This window comes from Sminthopsis crassicaudata, chromosome 4 (genome assembly GCF_048593235.1).
Source record: "Sminthopsis crassicaudata isolate SCR6 chromosome 4, ASM4859323v1, whole genome shotgun sequence".
Classification (NCBI taxonomy): Eukaryota; Metazoa; Chordata; class Mammalia; order Dasyuromorphia; family Dasyuridae; genus Sminthopsis; species Sminthopsis crassicaudata.
The window spans coordinates 453,123,568-453,147,867 of record NC_133620.1 but is presented as its reverse complement, the minus strand read 5'-3'; the positions used below and the strand labels follow the sequence as shown (position 1 = coordinate 453,147,867).

Sequence of the window (24,300 nt, the reverse complement as noted above, 5' to 3'; positions counted from 1 at the left end):
TACCTTTGCCACCTGTGTGATCCTGGGTAAATCATTTAGACTCTCTGGATGCCGGCTTCCTCATCTGTGAAATGAAGTGCTGGGGAGGGGGGGGGGGGAGATAATCCAGCTCTAGTTCTAATCTTTTATTTAACTCCCTGGGTCTTGTTTTCCTTATCTGTAAAGTGAAGACTAGGTGAAATTAGATGACGTAACCTCTAAAGTCTCTTTCAGTTCTTGATCTGTGATCTCATGATCTTATAAGGGGCAGGAGGAAGATTTTTGGTTGTGTCAGGAAAAATGGCAACTAGTCGGAGCTGTCCAAATGGGACATGGTGATCTTGTGTGGGGAGGAGTAGGCAGTGGGTTTTCCATCCCTGGAAGTCCTCAAGCAGGGACCTTGTGACCACATATTAGGGTTGTTCTAGGGCAGGAGTTCTCAATCTGCATGTAGGTTGAGTGAAATTTGGCATTTTCTTCAATTATTTAGACTTCATCAGACCATCAAAGAGGTACAGGACTCACAAAAAAGGTTGGGAACCCCTGTTGTAGTGAGAATATCTTTCCAGTAGACCCCATGACCTACAAGATCACTCCTAAATCTGAGATTCTGGGATTCTATAGTTCAGGAAGATGAGCTGTAAGCATCTAAAAAAGCTAAGATGAGTAAGGCAGTATGTGAGAAGTATCAATATTTAAAAAGAATCCTGGGGGCCCAGACCTCTGGGGAAGACTTCATAGAGAAGGTAGGCCGTGAATTTGGGTTAAAAGTATAAACCAGTGAAGATTCAAGCAGAAAGAACTGGTTGGGTCAACATGCAGAGATGGGACCATTATAGGTGGTCAGGGGACATTTAATGAATTAATCTGGCTGAATCCTAGATTACACCTGTGGAAAAAGGGAAGATAACATTCCAATGCTCACCTAGATCACCAGTATTAGTAGGGAATACTGAATGGAGCTAAGGTCAACAAATCTCTTAACCTTTTATACCTTAGTTTGCTGCACAAATGGAGAAGTGAATTTCAATAGGACAAAAAATGGGAAAGTGTTTTGAAAATTAAAGCAAAACATAACAAGTGGGGACCCCGTAGATGCTTCATGATTGTGTCCCTTCCTGGAAAGAACAGAAGAAGGCCTTTATGATGGTGAATATCTAAATGGTTCCCAGGCCAGACCAACACCCTGTCTTATAGGCCCAGGCTTCCTTCTTTCCTTCCTTTGGAATTGAGTGGGTTCTCTTCATTCTGATACAGTTTTACCCACATATCTAATCTAGTCCAATACAGTCCAACAAACATTTATCTATTATTTGCAGGGGTGCTGTGTTGGGCTAATAAAAATACAAAGATAAAAAATTCAAGGACAACTCCAAGGTTGCAAACTTGGAAACTCTAAACCAGTGGTCCTTAAACTTTTTAAATAGGGGCCAGTTCCCTGTCCCTCAGACTGTGGGAGGGTCGGCTATAGTGAAAACAAAAGCTCACACTGTCTCCGCCCCTCAGCCCATTTGCCATAACTTGGAGGGTAGCATAAATGTCCTCAGCAGGCCACATCTGACCCGAGGGCCATAGCTTGAGAACCCCTGCTCTAAACAGATGTTGATTCCCCCAACCGAAAGGGAGCTTGGAGAAGGGAGAGAAGTTCTGGAAATGAGTAACATCCATCTAGACAGTTGATGATACAGGAATGGAAGAGACTGGGGTAGACATAGAGGGGGTCCCCAAAGCCTTAATGCAGTTTTAAGATTGCTTTCATGTTTTGCTTTTATTTTTAAGGCACTTTCTCCTTTTTTTGATCCTTTTGGTATTCACTTCTTCATTTAGAGAAAACTGCGGTCTATAGGATTAAGGACTTGCTTTCCTTAGCTAGAATTAGGATGTAGGCCTCAATTCAATACTCTGTGGCATTTTTATGTATTATCTGGGACTTAAGAGAGCCAGGGTGATAGATCCAAACACTGTAAACACTAGAATTTACCCCCATCCCCAGCATGCTGTGGCACTTAAAACATATTAAGTGATCACTCTGAAAAGTTGATAATAAGACTCAAGGGAAGTCTGGGCTTTTTGTTTGAGCAGAAGGTTCCCACAACATAGGAGGGATCATTTCCCTCTCATTTTCTGAGCGAAAAAAGTGGAGCTCAAAGTTATTTAAATGCCTTGCTCAATCACACATGTAGCAATTATTTTTCTTGTCTTATTATTGTCTTTTGTATTTATACTATAAACATTGCCCCTTAATCCATCCATATAATTAAGTTCCCCTCTATAACAAGACATTTCAAACCCAAATAAGTGACTGCAGCTAACTGTGCATACTACATTTCACACCTATAGTCCTCCATCTCTTTACTGAGAGAACAGAAGACATGGAAAAAGTGGTAACCATCTGAGCAAGGGTCTTTGATTCTCTATAGCACAGGACATAGAAAGCTTATGGGTCTACTCCAAACTCATTATATGAAATTGAAAAACTTCCAAGATGAGAAATTTTGGGGGTTTCTGCCTGCCTTTGTAATGTTTTGTTGACATAAACCAATTTCTCAGTAAATGTCTAAATTCCCTGGATTTTATACCAAAGATGCTGAAATGAGTCCAGGTCCCCAAGGGTGACTCAATATTTTTTCTTGTCCAGATATTCCTTGCCTAAGGCCATTTTCCTCTTTGATCAATCAACCTATGTGGTGGCCATGTTGGGATGCCAAAGGTCTATTAGTGAAGCACAAGTTCCAGGAAAAAACTCCAAAAAACCAAATGTTTCAAGTGCTGTCCAATCTGCATGCTTGTGGTCCCATGTAGCCTAGAAAAGTGGGAGTCTCATCACCAAATGGCTAGCCACCAGCAAAAGTCACTCACAAAGAATGTCTACTAGGGTGTAGAAAGATTATGATGTTAAGTCCATGAATTTGAACTAGTCTTGAAAGAAACTAGGGATTCTAAGAAATGAAGGTGAGAAGGGAGGGTATTCTAGACCTGGGCCAAGGCAGAGGTAAAGTAGTTATTTGTGAGACACAGCAATTCACTCACCTTGGTGAAATCACAGATCCTGGATGTATTGAATAGTCAACCTCTCTGAAGGGCTAAAGAAGTAATATGGGTGTTTTTACCATGTTTAAGATATTGAATTACCTGTCATCTAGGGAAGAATGGAGGAAAATTGGAATACAAGGTTTTATAAGAGTCAATGTTGAAAAACTATCCTTACATGTTTTGAAAATAAAAAGCTTCTATAAAAAATAAATAAAACTATATAATTATGGTAGGAAAGATAAAAAAGAAATATGTGGGGCAAGGAGCTGGCTAGCATTCTGAAGTTTCATTTCTGCCTTTCTTGAACTCATGCAGTAATCTAAATTTAGCAGTTTCTTGGTCTATCCATCATCACATCCTCTTGTGCCCATAAAGACCAGTTTGCATTGTTCCAGGACTGTCCTTCAGGAGAGAGCCAAGCCCTCATGGGCAGACTATCTCATATGCAAAGTAATTCTGGGTGGGGGGATGGAGCGCTGGGATGGGCTTCCTTCAGGAAGGTGGCACTTGGATAGAGCTTGCAGGAAGTGAGGGATTCTGGGAGACAGAATCGAGGTACGAATGCGTTCCTGATGGGAGACAGAATGTCATTTAAGAGGAATAGTCCAATTTGGCTGAAATATGGTGTGCATTAAGGAGAGTAATGAGCAATAAAATGGGTAAGGCAGGCTGGAGCTAAAGGGATTTAGAAGCCAAAGAGCAAAGTTTGTATTTTGTCCTGGAGGCAGATGGGAAACATGAGAGTTTTTGAGCCAAGGAATGATACAGTCAGGCCTGCACTTAGGAAAATTCCTTTGTCTATTGTATGGAGGATGGATTAAAGAGGAGAGAAGTAGAAAGATAGTTAGGAGGCTATTCTAATAGTCCAGACTAAGAGTGAAGAAGCCTGGTGGAGAGAAGGGACAGATACAAGAGATGTGGAATCAATGGGATTTGTCAAGTGATCAGACAAGAGGTAAGAGGGAGAGTGGGGAGATGAGGAGGACTTTAAGTTTAGGAACATGGAAGAATGGAAGCATGTGATACCCTTCAAGAGCCGCAATTTAATAATGGGAGGATAAGGTTTGAATGGAAAAGTAATGAGTAGAATTATGATCATGTTGACCGGAGTTGCCTATTGGAATCCAGTCAGGAAGGTTGTAGAGTCAATAGACTTTTTATTTTGAAATGACCGCCCAGGAGGCCATTAAGCTCTGCAGGTTAGGGCTCAGAAATACTACAACAGATCTGTATGAAATCTTCCCCTCTGTCAAATACTTTTAAGGTCCTGCCTAGTAAAAAATAAAATAAAAAAAGATTCCCAGGGCGTCATTGTCTAAAATCATGGTGCTCTTTGCTCCTGCTTCTATAATAGCATTGAAATGAAGAATAATCTGAAGCCTGAGGGGGAAATTAAGCTAGAAATGTGGGATGTCCAGACATGCTTTGACAAGCGCGCAGAAACGATCTTGCTTTATAATGTGCACCAGAAGTTGTTGGGGTTTTTTCATCTCCTCCCTAGAGTTGGTGCTCATTTTTTGTCTCAAACACAAAATCATTTGTTTAATCTTCTTTAGGTGCTCTGTTAAGCCAAGGGCAAGTAAGCTTAGGGTCCTTCTGAACACGTGACATTGAAAGAGGCCTCTGAGCTGAGCTCAGGCCTGCCCCCTTGGCTGCCTTGGCCCCACTGAACCATATGGAGGAAGAATGGTTCCAACATGGTGGTACTGACTCTGCCATTAACTCTTTGTGTAGGTTTGGACAAATCCGCTTCATTTCTCTGAACTTCAGTCTCCTCATTTGTAAAATGGAGATGATTTTTGTCACGCTTTATCTCTATTTCAATAATACAAAAGGAGAGGACCTAGTGTCTGAAGAAGGGCTCTGTAACACTGTGGGCTGTGGGGACCCGGATATTTTGATTTGGAGTCACACTCACAGCCCCAGTCACTGGACTGCCACCCACAGATCAAGGACACAAAAGGGGAGTTAAGAATCCCTGAAGAAGATTCACCTGGTTCTTCTGCATTGTCTCTTAGCTCTGAGGTAATATTGACCTGTGAGGTTAATGTATGGGACCGGGATAGAGGATCTGAAGGTCTATTTGGGAGTTCTGTCTGAAATAAGGCAGAGAAATATAATCCTGAGCATTTCCCAAGGGCAGGGCCTGCTGATGACTAATGATGGTTCTGTTTTTATACAGTGATTGCTCACCTGTGCAAAAGGTGGGAATTCAGGTTCATATTGGCAAAGAAATGAAATCGCTTTCTTTTTTGCAGGAGATTTGCATGTCAAATGAGGGTTTATTCCATTGAAATGAATTGGATTCTTGGCACAACTGCACTAATTAGGCTGGGCTGCTTTTGAGGAGCCTTGTAAAGAGAGCTTCTCACTGTTGACATTTCAGATTGTAGAAAAGAGGTGAATAGAAAGAATCTGGCAATAATGTAAGAGATGATGCCCCCGAACAAGGGCTTGTTTTGACTTGCTCCCCGTGACGGTGACCTTAGAGCTAGAAGAGATCAGAGTTCAGCCAACCCTAGCCTTATCTGTTGGTAGATGAGAAAACTCAGGACCAAAGTTACATACCTTATTATCATGAGTTATGCTGAGCCTTCCTCCAGGAGTCCATGCACTCTGACCTGTGTGTATCCATTAACATGTTGAGGATACACAGACTGTATCCATGGAACCAAGAGAAGTTGGCAATATGGAGCCCAGATCTGCAACCTGGCCCTCATTCACATCAATCCAATACAATTCATCCCAACCTAATCCAACAAACATTTATTTTTAAAATTAAATGTGAGTTGTATCAATTAACAAACCTTTATATTTTCACTCCCTCCCCCACCATAGGAAAAAAAAGAAGAAAACAAAATCCTTTTTAAATATGAATATCCATGCAAAATTAATTTCCAAACTGAACATCATCAAAAATATCTGTCTAATTTTATAAATTTAGTCCATTGCTTCTCTTTTAGGAGATAAGTACCATTCTTTACCATTGGTCCTCTGGAATAATGTTGATCACTAGATTTATCAGAGTTCTTAAGTTTTTCAAAATTATTCATTTTTACAGTGTTGTTACAGTTCTCACTTCACTCTGCATTAGTTTACATATAATTCTTTTTTTATTAAAGCTTTTTATTTTCAAAACATGCATGGATAACTTTCTTTTTTTTTTTTGCTTTGAAATTTTTTTATTTACAAAACATATGCATGAGTAATTTTTCAGCATTGACCCTTACAAAACCTTGTGTTCCAAATTTTCCCCTCCTTCCCCTCACCCTCTCCCCTAGATGGCAGGTAATCCAATACATTTTAACTTTGTTACAATATATGTTAAATCCAATATATGTATACAATTATCTTGCTGCACAAGAAAAATCAGACCAAAAAGGGAAAAAAAACTGATAAAACAAAATACAAGCAAACAACAACAAAGTGAAAATGCTATGTTGTGGTCCACACTCAGTTCCCACAGTCCTCTCTCTGGGTGTACATGATAGTTTTCTTCATCACAAGATTATTGCAACTGGTCTGAATCATCTCATTGTTGGAAAGAGTCACATCCATCAGGATTGATCATTGTATAGTTTTATTGTTGCCTTGGACAATGATCTCCTGGTTCTGCTCATTTCACTTAGCATCAGTTCATGTAAGTCTTCCCAGGCCTCTCTAATTTCATGCATGGATAATTTTCAACATTCACCCTTGCAAAATTTTCACATATTCTCAGAAACTATTTTTAGCATTTCTTTAGCGTCATAGTTCTGAAAGACAGGTATGCTAAAAGACCATAGACTATTGCTCAATTCATAAACCATAATTTGTTCAACTATTCCCCAAATTCTGGGCATTCTCTTGGTTTCTTCTTTTTTTTTACTATTATGAAAAGAGCTGCTATGAATATTTTTATATAGATGACTCCTTTTCTTTTTCCCTTGATCTCTTTGGGTCATAAGCCTAGTAGTAGTTTTACTGGGTCAAAGATTTTGTACAGTTTAATAACTTTTGGAGAATCCAAACTACTTTCCAGAATGATTAAGTCAAATCACCCCTACACCAACAGTAAATCCAACAAATATTTATTAATTTCTTGCTGTATGCAAAGGACCATGCCAGGTGCTGGATACATAAGGTAGATATGGACAAAATGAAAAACAATCCCTGCCCTCAGGGAGTTTATGTTCTATTAGGAAGATGTGAGATGTAAGATGATAAGAAGACGGGTTTTGGGGTGACTGGACTTGTGGTTTCATTAGTATAGGAACTTCCATTGAGGAAAACTCACTCTATCAATGAGAGGCTCCAAACCTAAGATTTCATCTAACATAATCCAGACAAATGAAAATAAATTCAATAAAAAAGATCCCAGAGAAGGACATTCCTGGAAACTAGATCCTCTCAAGTCCATGTCCCTAGTATTTTCCAATATTAACCTTATTGGAAGAAGTTGGGATAGCATGCATATGTTCAAAATGTAAAAGCTGTTGCCCAAGATCCCAAAAAGAGGTTCTACAAGGCAGAGGTCATTTTGTGCTTGAGGCTCATCTGACCACAAATATTTGCAAACAATAGCTGCATATAGCAGGAGGTTTATGGAAAGACTTGTCCTCCAATGGGAACATCTCTCACCAAACCCCAAGCCTGCTATGAGACTTATAGCTCTCATTCATATAATTCTGTTTACAGCTTTCAAAGGGAGTACTTTCCTTAAAACACCTCTATGATATAAGTCCCACAAGTCCTATTTTTCCCATTTACTAATGAGAAAACTATGGCCCAAAGCAGTATTCTAAGGTACCCACACAACTGGGACAGGAACTAGGAATTCAAAGTGGTGACTTCTACCTGTCTGCTAGCTCATCTCAGAGGATGTAACTGGTCCGTCTCCTAGGTTTGTCTATTTACCAAGCTCCAGGGGGAGAATCCTTCTCTTGGTATAAAACAGCTTAAAGTCGAATGTCTTCCTTCCATACTTGAGTTTCTTTTATCTGTGTGCTTTTTTACACATTCTCCTTGAGGTGAGTGATAATGACACATACCCCAAGGATCCCTGAGGAGAATGATCCACTAAGTCTTATAGACTTATAAGTCTATCTGTGGAGATGGGAAGAGAGGAAGAAAACAAGAAATAAGACTGGTATGAACAAGGTTGTTGGGAGGATCAAATAATGTGTGAAACCCTCAATAAAGTACTATACAAAGTCTAATGTGAAAGTGTAATCTAGAAGGTACAAAGTTCTACATAGTTTCAACATTCTGAAGGGAAAGCCTTTCCTAGCCTATCTCCTGAGATCTCCTCCAATTCTCTGGATAATCCTGGGAGGGAAGGGAGGGGAAAACTAGAAAGGGGGAGAACTCACTCAGGACTAGTGTGCTTGGAAAGATTTCCTGAAGAAGAGAAGTAAACATCAGCACCTTGAAGATAAGAGATTTAATTTTTTTTTATTCTAGGTATCTAATATGTAGCAAGCATTGAACAAATGTTTGTATAATTGAATCAAATTGTAGCTACTTCAATCAACTATTAAAGAGTCGGTTGTGGTTTATACACAGGAACTTTGTAGCTGCTCAGAACAAAGCCAGAAAGCCAGAGATGACTCCTTAATACCATCTGCCCCAGTTTAAGATGAGGGTACCAAGGGGTAGAGAAGCAGAGGATGGGGGACAGGGAACATTAGGCCATTAGAATTGGTTGTCAATATACTTTTAAAGGTCCAGAAGAATATCTTACATGGTATCCCAGGAGAACACCAGACTGTATTTATTTATTTTTACCATCTATCTTCCTTTTGGATCATATATGAAATCTAAAAACATAGGTTCATTTATTAAACAGATGAACATCCACTACTATGTGCAAGATACCATGGGTGATAGCAAGAAGAATAGACATAGTTCCTCATAAAGGTAACACCTAATAGGACAGATAAGTCAGATAAACAATTTATTAGTAGATTGGAGCCAGATCGGGCCAGATTAAAATTTTACATTTCATCCTATAGGTATTAGGGAGTAACTGAAGATTATGGAGCAGGGGGATAATTTGGAATTCATTCCAGAGACCAGGTTCCAGTCTCATCTCCACCCTTTGTTATCCAGATAGCTGTAAGCAAGTTCCACAATATTTCAAATACTCAATTTCACCATTTGTGAAATGGGGATACTAATACTCATAGGGGATCAGTGTGAGAATCAAATGTGAAACACGTTGTAGCCATAAAGTACCATACAAAGGCCAATGTGAAAGTGTAATAACAAAGGTTCAAAGTTGTGAGTAGTTTCAAGGTTCTGAAGGGAAACCCTTTCCCAAGGTGTCTCCTGGCCCCTCTCCCTGGTTTTGTTGACTATGTATTTGTACTATATTTATCTCCTGTTACAGCCATTCTAATTGTTCTGGGAGGGGAGATGATAGGTTGGGCCACTTTATTGCAAATGAGCCTTGAGCTGTCATTTGAAAGAGAAGGGGGGGAAGTGCTAAATAAATGGAAGAGGTCTGGTTTTCATAGGAAATTTTACAGTGGAAGCTTAGGAGTAGGGGAGTGAGAACCAGGAGGAGGGGGCAGCAAGAAGGCCCTCAACTGGGGTGGACTTAAATCAGGTTACAAAAATAGAATCAGGGACCCACAGACCATTAGAAGTTGTGCTGGGGCCGCTCTACTATTTGACTATGGCATTTGATATCTCAGTTGAAACACTAGTCATTTAATGTAGATACATATCCTTGACATAGGTCATGGCCAGGCAAGGGGACCTAGTATTCCAATAACACTAAACTTTAGATTTGGGCTCAATTATAAAACAAAATAGACAAAATACCAGTTAGTTGTGGCTCATCCTGTAGCCTTAACTTGGAATGCAAATAGGCAGTAAAAACAGCCCTACCAACCAAATATATGAAATATCCTTTTCTGCATCTCCTCTATTCATAAAGAAATGAAGTCAGCATCACCTTGTCTTAGAAGTGGTCTTAGAGCTAGAGAAGTTAAGTGGCTTGTCCACAGGTTTATATGAATATATATATGCCTTAGATGTAGAAGGTCACTAAATGAGCTCACAAATGAAAAACGGTCCTGGAAGGGAAAAAACAACAGAACCATCAAAACTGAATATGTGGAAATTATGACCAACCTTAGCCCCAAAGAAGAAATAGAAGAAGGCACCTCCCTTCCTTCTTGGCAGGGGTGGGTGAAGGGTGTGGGCGGGGAACCCTGTACCTGCTGTCAGGCTTTTTCAATTTGTTAGTTAGTTTTACTGAATTGTTTTTCCTTCTCTCTACCTCTGTCTCTGTCTTTTTCTCTTTTAATTCTTTGTTATAATGATGATTGTCTGAAAAGGAGAAGGATACATTGGGAACTATAAATAAAGTTATCAAAATTTTATTTTGATTTAGAAATTTAGAGAAAAAAAGAGGAAGGAGTTGGAGTGGGAGGGCTTGGGTTAAAGCCCAAATTTTGCTTTAGAAGCTGTGGAACCATGAACAAGTCTATAAACCTTTCTATCTTCAGTCTCCTTCTCTGTATAATGGAGATGGTGAACGTAGTTTTTAAAATCTCTAACTCAGGGTTTTGTTGTTGTTTTCCCGTTTTCCTGCTACAATAGTAGTCTGATCAAACTTCTCATTGACTTTGATTTCTCATCCTCAGAATGTTTTTAGATAATTGAAGGAAATCCCAAGTTTCATTTAGAGGTTAGGAAAAATAAAAATTTCCCTGAATAAAAAGTTCCCTGAACATCTATCTATGGCCCCTTGTTAAGGATCCCCAATCTAGCATTACATAAATAGGCTATTATTAGCATTAGTTTCTGGATTAAAAGGGGCTTTCAAAAGTCATATTGTCTATCCCATTCTGTCCTCAGACCCCTAATCTAGTTCAGATTCCATCCACAGCTGTTGGACTCTTATGTGCAGAGCCGGTCAGGTGGTTGTATCTTTAAGGTCCCCAAGTCATCATATGAGATGAGCCCCTGCATGTCTCTTTTCCTGTCCCACTTATCCAAGAGAGGCTCTTCTATCTACTGTCACAGTTGGTATTCTAGACAACCATTCACATTAGAGTATGTTTTCCTTGAATGGTATTATACAATTTCAACTAAGCAGATGTGTGCTGATCCAGATACACCTTAAGAGAGTTTTAAAAATTTAACCCCCAAGAAATCAAATTAGCTGAGTCCAGGGCTGAGGTTTCTCTCCTCTCTCTCTCTCTCTCCTTTTTTCTTTTCTCTCTTTCTCTCCCTCCTCTCTTCTCTCTCTCTCTCTCTCTCTCTCTCTCAAACTTCCCTGCAGTTAGAATCAGTCCTGTCTTTCATTCCACCCTAGTAGAGCTAGGAATGCTGGCTGCAGGGCTTGCCCAGCCCTTCTGGGAAAAGTGCTTAGACTTGAGAGCTCCATTGATGCTTGTTTTTTGCCAGCCTCCAGGGAAATAGAAATTGCCACTATTAACTTCCTGTGTGCACCTTCAGTAGGGGAAAATGGCACCATACTGTGGGCCCCAACTCTACCTTCAAGGGTGTAAACTCCAGAAGTCCTTCAGAAAGGGTTATAGACTTAAGAAGAGGGAGAGCAGCAGCGGAGTCCAAGGTGGTAGCTTTCCAGGGTTTATCAGGTACATTAGAAACAGGAGTGAAGCAAGTCAGCCAAAAGCTGCTCGGCATTTGTCTGAAAGTTTTTCAAGAGCAAGACTAATGGGGGAGTCTTAGGTCAAAAAGGGATCTCATAGACCATCTAATAGAACTGCTTCATTTTTTCAAAATGTGGAAATTGAGTCCTAGCTAGTTAAATTGATTTAACCAGAGCTACAAAGGTAGCCATTTTTAAAGGTAATATTTGAACCCACATCTTCCTGACTCCAGAACCAATTATCTTTCTGCTTTATGGCTGTCAGCCTGAGTGCCTGTTATAATTCTTCCCTTTCTAATCTCATACAATGTAGATCACAAAGAACTAAACAGAGCATGATTTTTTCAACTCTATCTTTGGCTATGTTATATTTATTTTCCATTTGTGTTGAGTCACATTCAACTCTTCATGATCCCATTTGGAGTTTTCGTGACAAAGATCGTAGAGGGGTTTTTCATCTCCTTCTCCAGTTCATTTGACAGATGAGGAAACTGAGGCAAATGGGGTGAAGTGACTTGCCCAGGATCACATAGCTAGGAACTGCCTGAGGCCAGATTTAAGCTGAGGAAGATGAGTTTTCCTGATTCTATGCACTGTATGTACCATGTAGTTGTGCTAATTAATAATCCATAGATGATATAAAATATTATTTTTTTCTAACCCTGTACTGTTCGCTACATGTACCAGAGTTGAGGAAACTTTGTTTACATCCCATCTCTGCCTTCCTATCTGGAGTGAGCCTGGAAAAGTCATTTCAATTCAATACTTTTTGAAGCAATACAGTTTCCCCACCTTTAAAAACGAGGATAAAAATACCCATGATACCTTTATCTCAAGACTGCAATGAGACTGAAATGAGATGGTCTATAAAGCATTCACAAAGATCCAAGTGCCGTAAATGTCAGTGGTCGAGCTTACCTACTGAAACAACTGTCTGAGCTTCCCCCTCTCCCCACCCTTTTAAACTTTGATATCCTCTATCTCTCCTCTTGGGGATACTCATCTTCAATCAGTAAACTTAAAGAGGTTGAAAACACTAGTTTTAGCTAACTAAAACTCTGCTGCTCTAGAGAGATCTTCCAAATCCCAAAGATTTATTATATTAGCTTGACCTAAAACCTTTTTAAAAAAAATAATTTAAAACATTTTAAGATTCATATCTGGGATCTGTTTTACTTCTTCATTTCCCCCTCCCCAAAGCCACCCAGGGTCTAATCTTTTCTCCTTTTTCTGTATGTTTTTGAAACAGGACCTGCAGTCTAGTAACTGTAAAGTTGTGAGGACATCCAAGAACTGGAGGAGAATTCTCATTCCAATTGGCTGTAAATGAACATGAGCACTATCTGCTAAACACAAGGATGGAGACCACCCCGCTGGATTCTAAAAAAGGACAGTCAGCCTGCAAGGATGGAGAAGACTGTCAGGAAAATGGCATTCTACAGAAGGGACTCACTGGTTCAGGGGACAAGGAGGAATCAGGACAAATCTCAAATGGGTATTCAGCCGTTCAGAGCTCGGGCGAGGAAAGGGATGCCCAAAACTCCAACGCAGCTGACAACACCGTCCTAGACGCTGAAGTTCACCAAGGGGAGCGAGAGACCTGGACCAAAAAGATGGACTTCCTCCTCTCAGTCATCGGCTATGCTGTGGACCTCGGCAACGTGTGGCGCTTCCCATATATATGCTACCAAAATGGAGGAGGTCAGTATTGGGAAAGGTAACACGTAGAGTTATGGACATGGGGTCTCTGGTGAAACTGTGTCTCTTCTGTTGTTGAGATTATTTAAGATATCTTAAGAAGTGAATGAGGGTCAAGGGAGAATATGTATATATTTGTATCCTGTATCTTTAAATGTTTCCTCATAACAACCTTGTAAATTAAGCAGTGCAAGGGATCACTGCTTCAATTTTACCAATAGACAAAGTGACTCAAAGAGATGGAAATTACTCAGTACTACACACATCAAACAATGGTGGTGTTGGGACTTGAATTCAGAAGCCTTCCACCTGTACCATGTATCTGTTTGAACTGGGAATTAAAACTCAAACTTGCCAGATTGTTAATTTTGCTAAAGGTCAGATCTTTTGGGAGACTGTGTTTGAATAAGAGTTTAAAGCAAGTCCCAAGATTAGTTTGATAGTCTCCTTGGGAATCATCTAAAACAGGAAGCTGCCAGGGTTGAGCTAAATCTGAAGTCAATATGGTTGTATCCCATCAAGACAAGAGCCATTTAATAAGCACCTACTACGTGCTGGGCACTGTTTTTGAGGTCTAGAACAGACAATCCCTGTTCTCAATTTACTCAGTCTAATGGGGAGACATTATGTTTATTTATTTGTAATACACATTGTTTTATGAATTATGTTGGGAGAGAAAAATTAGAGCAAAAGGGAAAAACCATGGGAGGGATTTAAAAAAAAATATTCAGTCTCCTTAGTTCTTTCTCTGGACGCAGATGGCGGTTTTTATGCAAAGTCTGTTGGGATCACACTGAACCTCTGAGAAGAATAAAGTCCTTCATAGTTGATCATCACACACTCTTGCTGTTCCTGTGTACAATGTACTCTTGGTTCTGCTTGTTTCGCTCAGCATCAGTTCATGTAAATCTTTCCAGGCCTTTTTATAATCAACTTGTTCATCATTTCTTATCAAACAACAATATTCCATTATCTTCATGTACTACAGCTTGTTCAGACATTCCCCCAAGTGATGGGCATTTACTCCTTTTCCAATTCTTTGCTACCACAAAAAGAGCCTCTACAAGCATTTTCGCACATGTGGGTCCTTTTCCCTCCTTTATGATTTCCTTGGGATATAGACCCAGAGTTAAGGTGCTAAGATTAAGGTTTGGGACCATATGAACTCCTTTAAGGCAAAAATGTCAGCTTGCAAATCTTTACATTCACTGAAGTGTCTAACATGGTACCCTGCACATAGTAGGTGCTCAATAAATGTTTGTTGAATGAAGGAGTGACTAGATCCCCACTTCTGGACTACAACAAAATGGAGCCTACAGATGGACAGAAGTGAATGTTCATTTATCTGTATTCCTCTTACTATATGTAAGTAGAAAGAATCAAGAAATAAAGGTTATCAGTTTGTCCTTTTCTGGAGCTCTAGGTTTAAGGTCAGAAGGCTTAGTGGGACTTTATCCATCTGTAATGAGTTTGCATTTCATTCTATAGGTAATAGGGAACCACTGAAGATTCTGGAACAGGGGAGTGCTCTGGAATAGGATTTGGGAGATCCCATAGGAATTCACCCTGCCTCCTTCCCTCCTTCCCATGACCCTTTTAGTGACATTGACTATTAAATTTTGCCAGAAACACTTCAATTGCCAAATAGAACAATGGGACCATTTAGGAAGAATACTGGAATACCAGAAATAATTACTTGGGAGGAGAGTCAACTTCTCTTTGTCCCAGAAAGGGTTTACTTTGGCTTGGATTTTTTATATAAGGGGATGGGTCTCTTATATTTTTTGCCTGACACTTTCCATTTAGGAAAGATTTTGAGAGGAAAGATGCTATAGAAATACAGGGTAATTCTCCTTACTTATTCTTGTGCTAGACTCTCAAAATGTGGCCACCAGGACAATATTAGGTTCCTATCGTTTTCTTCCTCTGAAAGGATCAATGAATGCATTTTTTATTAAAGCTTTTTTTTTCAAAATATATGCACAGATAATTTTTCAACACTGACTCTTGCATACGGTTGTGTTCCAAATTTTCCTCCCCTTCTCTCCACCCCTCCCCTAGATGACAATAGATGTTAAATATATTAAAAAATATATGTTAAATCTAATATATGTATACATATCTATATAATTATCTTGCTGCACAAGAAAAAATCATATCAAAAAAGGGAAAAATGAGAAAGAAAATAAAATGCAAGCAAATAAAACAAAGAGGGGAAAATGCTTTGTTGTGATCCACACTCAGTTCCCACAGTCCTCTCTGTGGTTATAGATGGCTCTCTTCATCACAAGAGTATCTTTTTTTTTTTTTAATAGAAGGGAAAGTTATTCAGGAAAATCACCACTGGTCCAGCCTCCCTATCAAACTTGGGGCATAGTGAAGCCTCTCTGTGAACAATCCAGCAGACTCCTGTTCTCTAGATCTCTATTGTACTGTCCTTGTGGACACCTGGATGTGCAGATGCTGCTATTGAGGAGTGGTCCCCATTGCCAATATGATGGAAACCAGGAAATAGAGTCAAATATTGACCAATGTGGAGCTATGGCAATAGAACATCCAAAAATCCCCAGATAGAGGAACTCGGGATTTTAAATCCATTCATTTCAGATCCACATTCAAATTCTGATTATACCATTAACTGGGTGACTGCGGTCTAGTAGGCATCTATGACTTCTCATTTCCTAAAGTGCAAATATCCCTGTTCCCCAGGGAAGCGACAGTTAGAGATGAAATTCCTTTTCCTTGTTGCAGGGGCCTTCCTTATCCCCTACACCATCATGGCCATTTTTGGTGGGATTCCTCTGTTCTATATGGAGCTGGCTCTGGGCCAATATCATCGAAATGGCTGCATTTCAATATGGAAGAAAATTTGCCCCATTTTCAAAGGTAAGTGAATTGCTGGTGCTGGTCCTAGGGCATTTGAGGAAGATTTTTCCCTTAGTGGGGGTGGTAAGGGGGAAGAAAATCTGAGGCTGGGGGAAGAGGCTCTATTTTGGCAAAGGCAAACACACCCACTCATCGAAGCTGTTTGCAGACACTCCCCCACGCCCCACTGCTTACAGCGATCCTGGGGCTCTCATCCATGTGAATTATAAGGAGCAAGAAGAAGAATTTTAGATTCTTAATGTCTTGGGACTCTTTGCTTTTTAAAAACCGTAACTTGTCAATAGGAGGCACTGGATAAATGCTTGTTGGATTGGATCAATGTTTATGTGGCATCTGAAGGCTTACAGAGTGCCTTATCTCTATTAACTTACTCCCTCTCCCCTTATTCTCCTTATGAGCTACATGTCCATGTCTTTCTGGAAGTCACCCCAGGAGGTACTCCCCAATGCCCTGGAGGCTTCCCTCTTGGTCTTTTAATATTTCCAAAGAAGTCCCAGGAGTATCCTCCATCACACTGTTACTATGGGTCGGCCCATTTCCTTTGCTGGCCCTGAGCATCCTTACTCCTTAAACGTCCACCTGACCCTTCTCTCTGACCCCTTAGGGATTGGCTTCGCCATTTGCATCATCGCCTTTTACATTGCCTCCTACTATAACACCATCATGGCCTGGGCTCTCTACTACCTCATCTCTTCCTTTACGGATCAACTGCCCTGGACCAGCTGTGAGAACGCCTGGAACACCGACAATTGCACCAACTACTTTTCGGAAGGCAACATCACCTGGACTTCCCACTCCATATCACCTGCTGAAGAATTTTATACGTAAGTGCATGTAAGTGATTTTTGTGGGGGGCAGGCCATCCTCCTGAGACTTGAGTTCTTAGGAGGCAGCTAGGGGCTCTTAGTCCCTCCTCCATTTAGTGCTCTGTTTGTAGAGATGAGAGCACCGAGGCAACAGGGATGGCCTGAGGTAAGACTGTGAAACAGTTCCCCACAGAGGGGAACGTGTGCCTGAAAAATTCCTGTTGTTCTAACTGAATTTGTCCTTCCATCTCTTCCTCCATCAAAACTTCTCTTTCCTTATTTCCCTTCTCTCCACTGTCTGAAAAAAAATGTGAAAAGCTAATTCATACAAAGATGATTGTTTTGGGTTTAAGTTTTTAGTTTTCCAGGAACTGAGGAAGGTAGTATATTAACCCATTGATTTTAAGCTTTAAGAGTAGAATTTCAGAGGCAAGATTTTCCAGGGTGGCAGTGAAGCCTTCCTAGTATCCCTTAAGTCACAACACATCAGTGAATATTACACATTTCTATGAAGTTGGCCCCGGGAGCCCCAAGTGCTGAGAAGGAAAGAAAGAGGCCAGGAAGTTCAACTGTCAGTTTTAGTCTTTTTTCAGGTAATAGTTAATTGAGTCTGCTATTCCATTCTGAGAAACATAAGCAAAGTCAGTCTGTGTTTTTCTGGAAGCTCGATATCCAATCAATCTTGAGTACTCTTAAGTATACCATGACATGATGGATGCCCATTTTTTTCCCCTTGGAATAACCTCAGAACTACATACATACATACCCACATATTCATTGTTCAGTCATTTTCAGTCATATCTGATTCTTCAAGTTCCCATTTGAGATTTTCCTGGAGTTTTTTTTTTTAGTGGTTTTCTGTTTCCTCCCTCTTTCTTTTTTCTCTCTCTCTGTGTGTGTCTCTCTCTCTGTCATCTGTCTATCTTTTTTCACTTCCCCTTTCCCCTACCATTTCTCCTATCTGTTCCTTCTTCCCTTCCCTCCTCTTTTTTTCATATGTATGTACATACACATATGTGTGCGTGTGCACTCACAGAATGAGATGAGTTCCTCCTCCTATTCCTCTAATGGGCCTTTCTATCTCATTTCAGGCGCCATGTCTTACAGATCCACAAGTCTCAAGGATTAGATGATGTGGGGGGCATTAGCTGGCAACTGGCCCTCTGTATAATGTTGATCTTCACTATTGTCTACTTTAGCATCTGGAAAGGGGTCAAAACATCTGGCAAGGTGATCTATTGCTTAGTGATCTATTTCTTTTTTATTAAATCTTTTTATTTTCAAAATATTTGCATGGAGAATTTTTCAACATTAACCTTTGCAAAACCTTGTGTTCCAATTTCCCCTCTCTTCCCTCCATTCCCTCTAGATGGCAAGTAATCCAATATATTTTAAACATGTTAAAATATATGTCCAATTAATCCAATACATGTATACATATTTATACGTTATCTTGCTGCACAAGAAAAATCAAACCAAACAGGAAAAAAATGAGAAAGAAGATAAAATTCAAGCAAGTAACAACAAAACGAATGCAAATACTATGTTGTGATCCACACTCAATTTCCTCAGTCCTCTCTCTGTGTATATATGGCTTTCTTCATCACAAGATCATTGGAATTGGTCTGAATCATCTCATTGTTGAAAAGAGCTACGAATGATCTATTTCTTAATGATCTATCCTAATGCCTCAGAGAATCCTCATACCCTGAGCCCAGGAATCTTGCTACCCATGGATGGCTAGAGCCAGGGGACAGCATTGCTTCTTTCAGAGAATCTATCATAAGAATAAATAAGGAATAATTTTGTATTTGTATTAATTTGTAATCTTTCCTCTCAAAATCTTTCCTAATGGAAAGTGTTAAGGAAAAAAATACAAGAGACCCACCCCCACATATAAACCCCAAACCCAAGGCAAATTCCCTCTATGACAAAGAGAAGTTGACTCTCCTACTACTGAGTCCTTCTGGGATTCCAGGATTCTTCCTAAATGGCCCCACACATTGTTCTATATGGTAGTTGAAGCATTTCTGGCAAAGTCCAAGAAAACTAAAAAAGAATTCCACAGTGTTCAGACTGTGCACAGCAAATCTAAAACCGAGAAATTATCTCAAGCTCAACACTTCCATTTTCCCACACCCCACTGATGTTATCAAGCAGAAGAGGTAACATGTCCACCCATGGAGGTCTTTAAGGATAGAAGCAAAGTCTGTCTTTAGGGATGGCTGAGGGGTCATCCTGCCTTCTCTTTACCTCTCCTCTCACTTGCAGGTGGTGTGGGTGACGGCTACTTTCCCTTATATCATCCTGTCCATCCTGCTTGTAAGGGGGGCCACGCTTCCAGGAGCTTGGAGGGGTGTCCTTTTCTATCTGAAACCCAACTGGCAGAAGCTCCTTGAAACTGGGGTAAGACAATGGGAACGGCAAAGAGGAAAAAATGAGGACTTTACTTGCCAGTCTCTCATTTCCTTGATGGAAGGTCCACTCTTTCTGAATAAGTCCCTTTGGTCCAGTACTGTGAAGCTGAGGAGCCTAAAATTGGGTGGAGGAGATGGGAGCGGGTGATGGGCAGTGATGTTTGAAGCTCCAGGACAGGTGGGACTGGGAGCTGTAGTTGGGGTGATTCATCTTGATCTGGACAGGAACATGTGTCAGAAATAGCCTTCTCTGGATACATTTGAAGTGCTCCCTTTATGGAGCATTCTAAGACAACTTTCCATCACTCACATTGGACTAGATCTTGAAGATACGTATCAGTGCTCCCCCTCCCGATTCTGGCTTCTCTTCTCATCATTCTTCCCCTTGTGTGTGTTTCAGGTCTGGGTGGATGCCGCGGCTCAGATTTTCTTCTCATTGGGTCCTGGCTTTGGTGTCTTACTAGCCTTTGCTAGCTATAACAAATTCAACAACAACTGTTACCAGTGAGTGTCTTGGAGCATTGGGTATTTTGCCACTGTAAAAGCATCTTCCCATTCTGTGGGGCCGTGGAGTTGATGGAGAATTCTAGGAAGGACCCTGCCTTCAGAATGACATGACAACAAATGGTCCCCCTACCGTTAGGGGATGGCGAGTGAAAGGCAGAGAATATAAGAATTCCAATGGTACTTTTTATTAAATTTTAAAAACTTGATCTGGTCACTCTTGCCAAGGGAGACTTGAGCACTGTCAGAGGGTAAGCATGAGGGAAACACCAGATGAGGAGTTAACTTTCTTCCTGTGTCCCTTCCCTTCCTTAGACTTCCTTTTCTTCATCTATGAAATGGACTGGACTCATAGGCTGGTTTTTTCTGGTCTTTTCTGGTTCTGAATCTATGATCCTATGAATGACACAGACAGCAATCCCTGGGAGGAAGGATCATAGAGTGGCAAGGTCTCTTCCTGCCTCAAATCCCATAGTCTGTAATGTTCTGGTTTTTCAGAGATGCCCTGGTGACTAGCATTGTAAATTGTATGACGAGCTTCATGTCTGGATTTGTGATCTTCACCGTGCTCGGTTATATGGCGGAGATGAGGAATGAAGACGTGTCCGAGGTGGCTAAAGATACAGGTCGGAGAGTGGATTTCATTTATTCTCTTAGTCCTTAGTTGGGCCAACTTGGTTAAGCCTAAGGTGGGGGAAAGAGAAGAAGGCTAACTTGCTCTTTTACCCCTTTTAATTATATAATATGTAATTTATTATATGTAAAATTATATAATGTTATAGATTATCTGTGTGTGTGTATATATATATATATATATATACATATGTATATATATATATATATATATATGTATTTATATAAAGTTTCAAATGATACCTTCTTTTTAAGCTTTTCTAGGCTTTAGAAAAACAGCTTCTTTGGAAATGTGTCCCAAGAACACTCTCATGTGTTCTTGATTTAAGGGTCAAAGACCTGGGTACAAATGGCAGCTGGGTACAAATGATTTTGGAGAAGCCATTTCCTCTCCAGCCTCCATTTCCTCACTTGTAAAACATGGGAGTAAAAATAATGGCCTTTGAATTTCCATCTATGATTTTTAGCTTGACATCACCATCTAAGTACCCCACCATCATTCTCACTTAACATAGTCCAAATTAATCATTTTATTCTCCCTGTGAAACCAGTTCTTGATTTCCTTCTTTTTGTCAGTAAGGACACCACTCTACCCCAAGCTTAAAGCCTCAGTTTTCTTTTTTTCCTCTGAAGGACTTTGTTCTTCATCCAATCAAATTATTTTTTACTAAAGCTTTTTATTTTTCCAAACATATGCATGAATAATTTTTCAATATTGACCCTTGCAAAACCTTGTGTCCCAATTTTCTCCCCCTTCCCTCACTTCTCCCCAGATGGCAGGTAGTCCAATATATGTTAAACATCAACCAAATTCTTTTGATTCTTCTTTAACCCTTTCCCCTTCTCTTCTGTTCCCATTGCACGTCATCTGCTCTAGGCCTTTATCATCATATATACAATACCTCTTACCCAGCCTCCCTGCCTCTAGGCTTTGTCTTAAGACTCTTCTTGTCCCTTGAGCCTCTGCCTAAGCCGGTCAGTAGGTGACAAAAAAGGTCTCTCAGCCTATTGATAGATTTTTAAAATGCAGTGTGTGCATCAGCCAACAAACATTTATGAAACACCTACTGTGTGCTAGGTCCTATTTAAGAGCTGAGGATACAGAGAAAGAAAAAGATGATCCCTGATCTCAGGAAGTTTTGTCTCATGGGGAGACTAAATGCAGACGATGATGTACAAACGAGCAATAGGATGAGTGGGAGGTAATTGAGAGGGGGAAGGTGCTAGAATTAAGGGGGGTTTCTTATTTCCTGTAGATGGTGGGATTTTAGCTGGGAGGTGAAGGAGGCCAGAGATGGAGATGAGGAGGAAATGAGTTCTGTGCTTGGGAGACCATCGGTAAAAATGCCCAAAGTTCACTTTGGTGGGTCTTGTTTGAGAAACAGTGAGAAAGCTGGTACCACTGGAAACCAGAGTAATGGGGTGGGAGGCATAGGGAAGGTGGGCAGGGATGGCAGGGCAAGCTATGAAAGGCTTGGAACACCTAACGAGGGTTTCATATTTGATCCTGCGGGTGACGGGAAGCCACTAGGGTTCATTGAGTGGGACGTTCCTGGATCAGGCCTGCACAGAGGAAGATCCCTTTGACAGCTGGATGGAGGATGGACTGGGATGGGGAGAGATTGATGGCAGGAGATCCCCTCCCCCCAAAACAAGTTATTGTAATAGTGTGGACAAAGGGTGATGAAGGCCCATGTCAAGCTGGGGGTCAAGCAAGTGTCAAAGGAGAGAAGGGGATTATGCAGGAGATATTCTGAAGGTAAAATCAGCAGATCTTAGCAACAGATTGGATGTGGGGATGGGGATGAGACAATGAGGAATAAGGGATGATACCAAGGTTTTGACATCTGAGAAGGGGCAAAAACTGGCAAAAAAAGAGTATACCTGATTATTAGACAGAAGAAAGTAGAGGAACATTCTCACCAATGACTTGGGTGAACTGGAATTTTCTACTCCTGGATCTTTCCATCGAATACTGTTCATTCCAAATTTGTCAGTACATCGCTCTGGGAGAAAGCTTAAAGCTGCTCTGAGAGCTCGCTCCCCCAGCAGGGGTCTGTCAGCCCCCGTGGGGCTCACTGGCCCAAGAGGGAAGGGATCCAGCCTAAACCATCTGCTCTGACCCTCTCATTTTACAGATGGGGAAACTGAGGACCAGGCAAGCAAAATGACTTGATTTGAATCCAGCTCCTTGGACCGCAGGGCTCTCCCATTAGGCTGTGTTGACTTTCCAACCTTCCCTAAGATTTTTTTAAGCTCCAAGTTTCTTTCCTTCATGTTGGTTGGAGGCCTCCCTGTGTCCATGACAGAAAAGGCCTGATTGTCTGTCTCCTTTTCTCTTCAGGGCCCAGTCTCCTTTTCATCACCTACGCGGAGGCCATCGCCAACATGCCAGCCGCCACCTTCTTCGCCATCATTTTCTTCTTAATGATAATCACTCTGGGCTTAGACAGCACGGTAAGTGGACTCTGAGGGGGAAGAAGTCCTGGCAGGGGTGGGGTGCAGGGCAGGAGGGGGGCCATTTATGCAGAGACCCTTCATGAGGAGACCGTATGAAACCTTGGAGGGCTTATCCACAAACGAGTCTCCCAGGACTTGGAAAATCCTTTCCTAGATTTATCTTTTCTTGCTGTTTTTTTTTAATCTTTCCTATATAATCTGTCCTTTCCCAATCTATCCCTCTCCTATTCTCCTCTTGAGAATCCTTTTTATAACAAAGCATTAGAAAAGAAATTTTTTAAAGTTTGGCAAAACCAACAAATTTGATGTCTCTGATCTATGCTCATCCCTCCCTCTTTGCAGAGGTAATATAGCTCTATTTGTATACACACACAAACACACATGCATATAAACAAATGCATACCTATATATGTATATCTACACACCTGTAGTTCTCATGTCATGTCTGCATATGTCCATACCACATGTATAATGCCTCTTTATATGCTTATGTGCACATGTACTTATTAATGCATACATGCATGTGTGTGTATGTATGTAATGTCTGTTCTTTGGACTTAAGCTTGGTCAAATGATGGCTGCTTAGTGACGGAGGGGAAGCTCTTCCCCATGTTGATTCTTGGGGAGCCCGCTGCTGTGGCCAAGTACCCCTCCTTTTCTCGGCCAGTCACCCAATCTCTCACTTCCCTGGGCTGATGCTGACCAGAATGGGCTGGCTCCCGTGGCCACGCCCAAACCATTATCCCCATACCAGAAGCTATCAGGTATCAGGGGCCCAAAGTGGCTCCCCTGCGATTTCTCATCCATGGGGTTGAGGGCTTATCCCTCCAATGGACTTCTCAGTTCGCAGGACTTGAGGGCGTGATCACTGCGGTGCTGGACGAATTCCCCCACATCTGGGCCAAACGCCGGGAGTGGTTCGTGCTTGCTGTGGTCATCACCTGTTTCTTTGGATCTCTGTCCACCTTGACTTTTGTGAGTACTGACTGCCCTGCCCTCGAGCCTTTCCTGGGAAGACTCTGGAGTTAACCCAGGTCAGACCCTCACAATCTGAGTTCCCAAGTGTGAATGATCTCTTTAAGAGAAGCCATTTTTAACATGAGCTTGTTGGCGACTTGATGGGTGCCTTTGTCTGTCTTGACTCCCAGGGGATGATTGACTCCTGCCTTTTCACATACTCCTTTATTTTCCTCCAACTAATGCAGCTCTTTTACTTTAACATATAAGAGGGTTAAAGTCCTTTAAAAAGCTGAGGAAAAGGTTGATCTCTAGAATA

The 24,300-nt window shown here is 41.0% G+C and overlaps 1 protein-coding gene across 2 annotated transcripts in view; it reads left to right on the top strand.

The window, feature by feature from the left end:
- SLC6A4 (solute carrier family 6 member 4) overlaps positions 1-24,300 on the top strand; it is a 53,407-nt gene that overhangs the window by 12,617 nt on the left and 16,490 nt on the right. For both annotated transcript variants that reach the window (XM_074263786.1, XM_074263787.1), the window contains exons 2-10: positions 12,870-13,321; positions 16,070-16,204; positions 16,809-17,028; positions 18,102-18,240; positions 19,282-19,416; positions 19,828-19,931; positions 20,430-20,557; positions 22,909-23,021; positions 23,868-23,999. In XM_074263786.1, coding sequence (XP_074119887.1) covers positions 12,979-13,321; positions 16,070-16,204; positions 16,809-17,028; positions 18,102-18,240; positions 19,282-19,416; positions 19,828-19,931; positions 20,430-20,557; positions 22,909-23,021; positions 23,868-23,999 — 1,449 coding nt within the window. In that variant the 5' untranslated portion in view covers positions 12,870-12,978. The remainder of the gene's footprint in view (positions 1-12,869; positions 13,322-16,069; positions 16,205-16,808; positions 17,029-18,101; positions 18,241-19,281; positions 19,417-19,827; positions 19,932-20,429; positions 20,558-22,908; positions 23,022-23,867; positions 24,000-24,300) is intronic.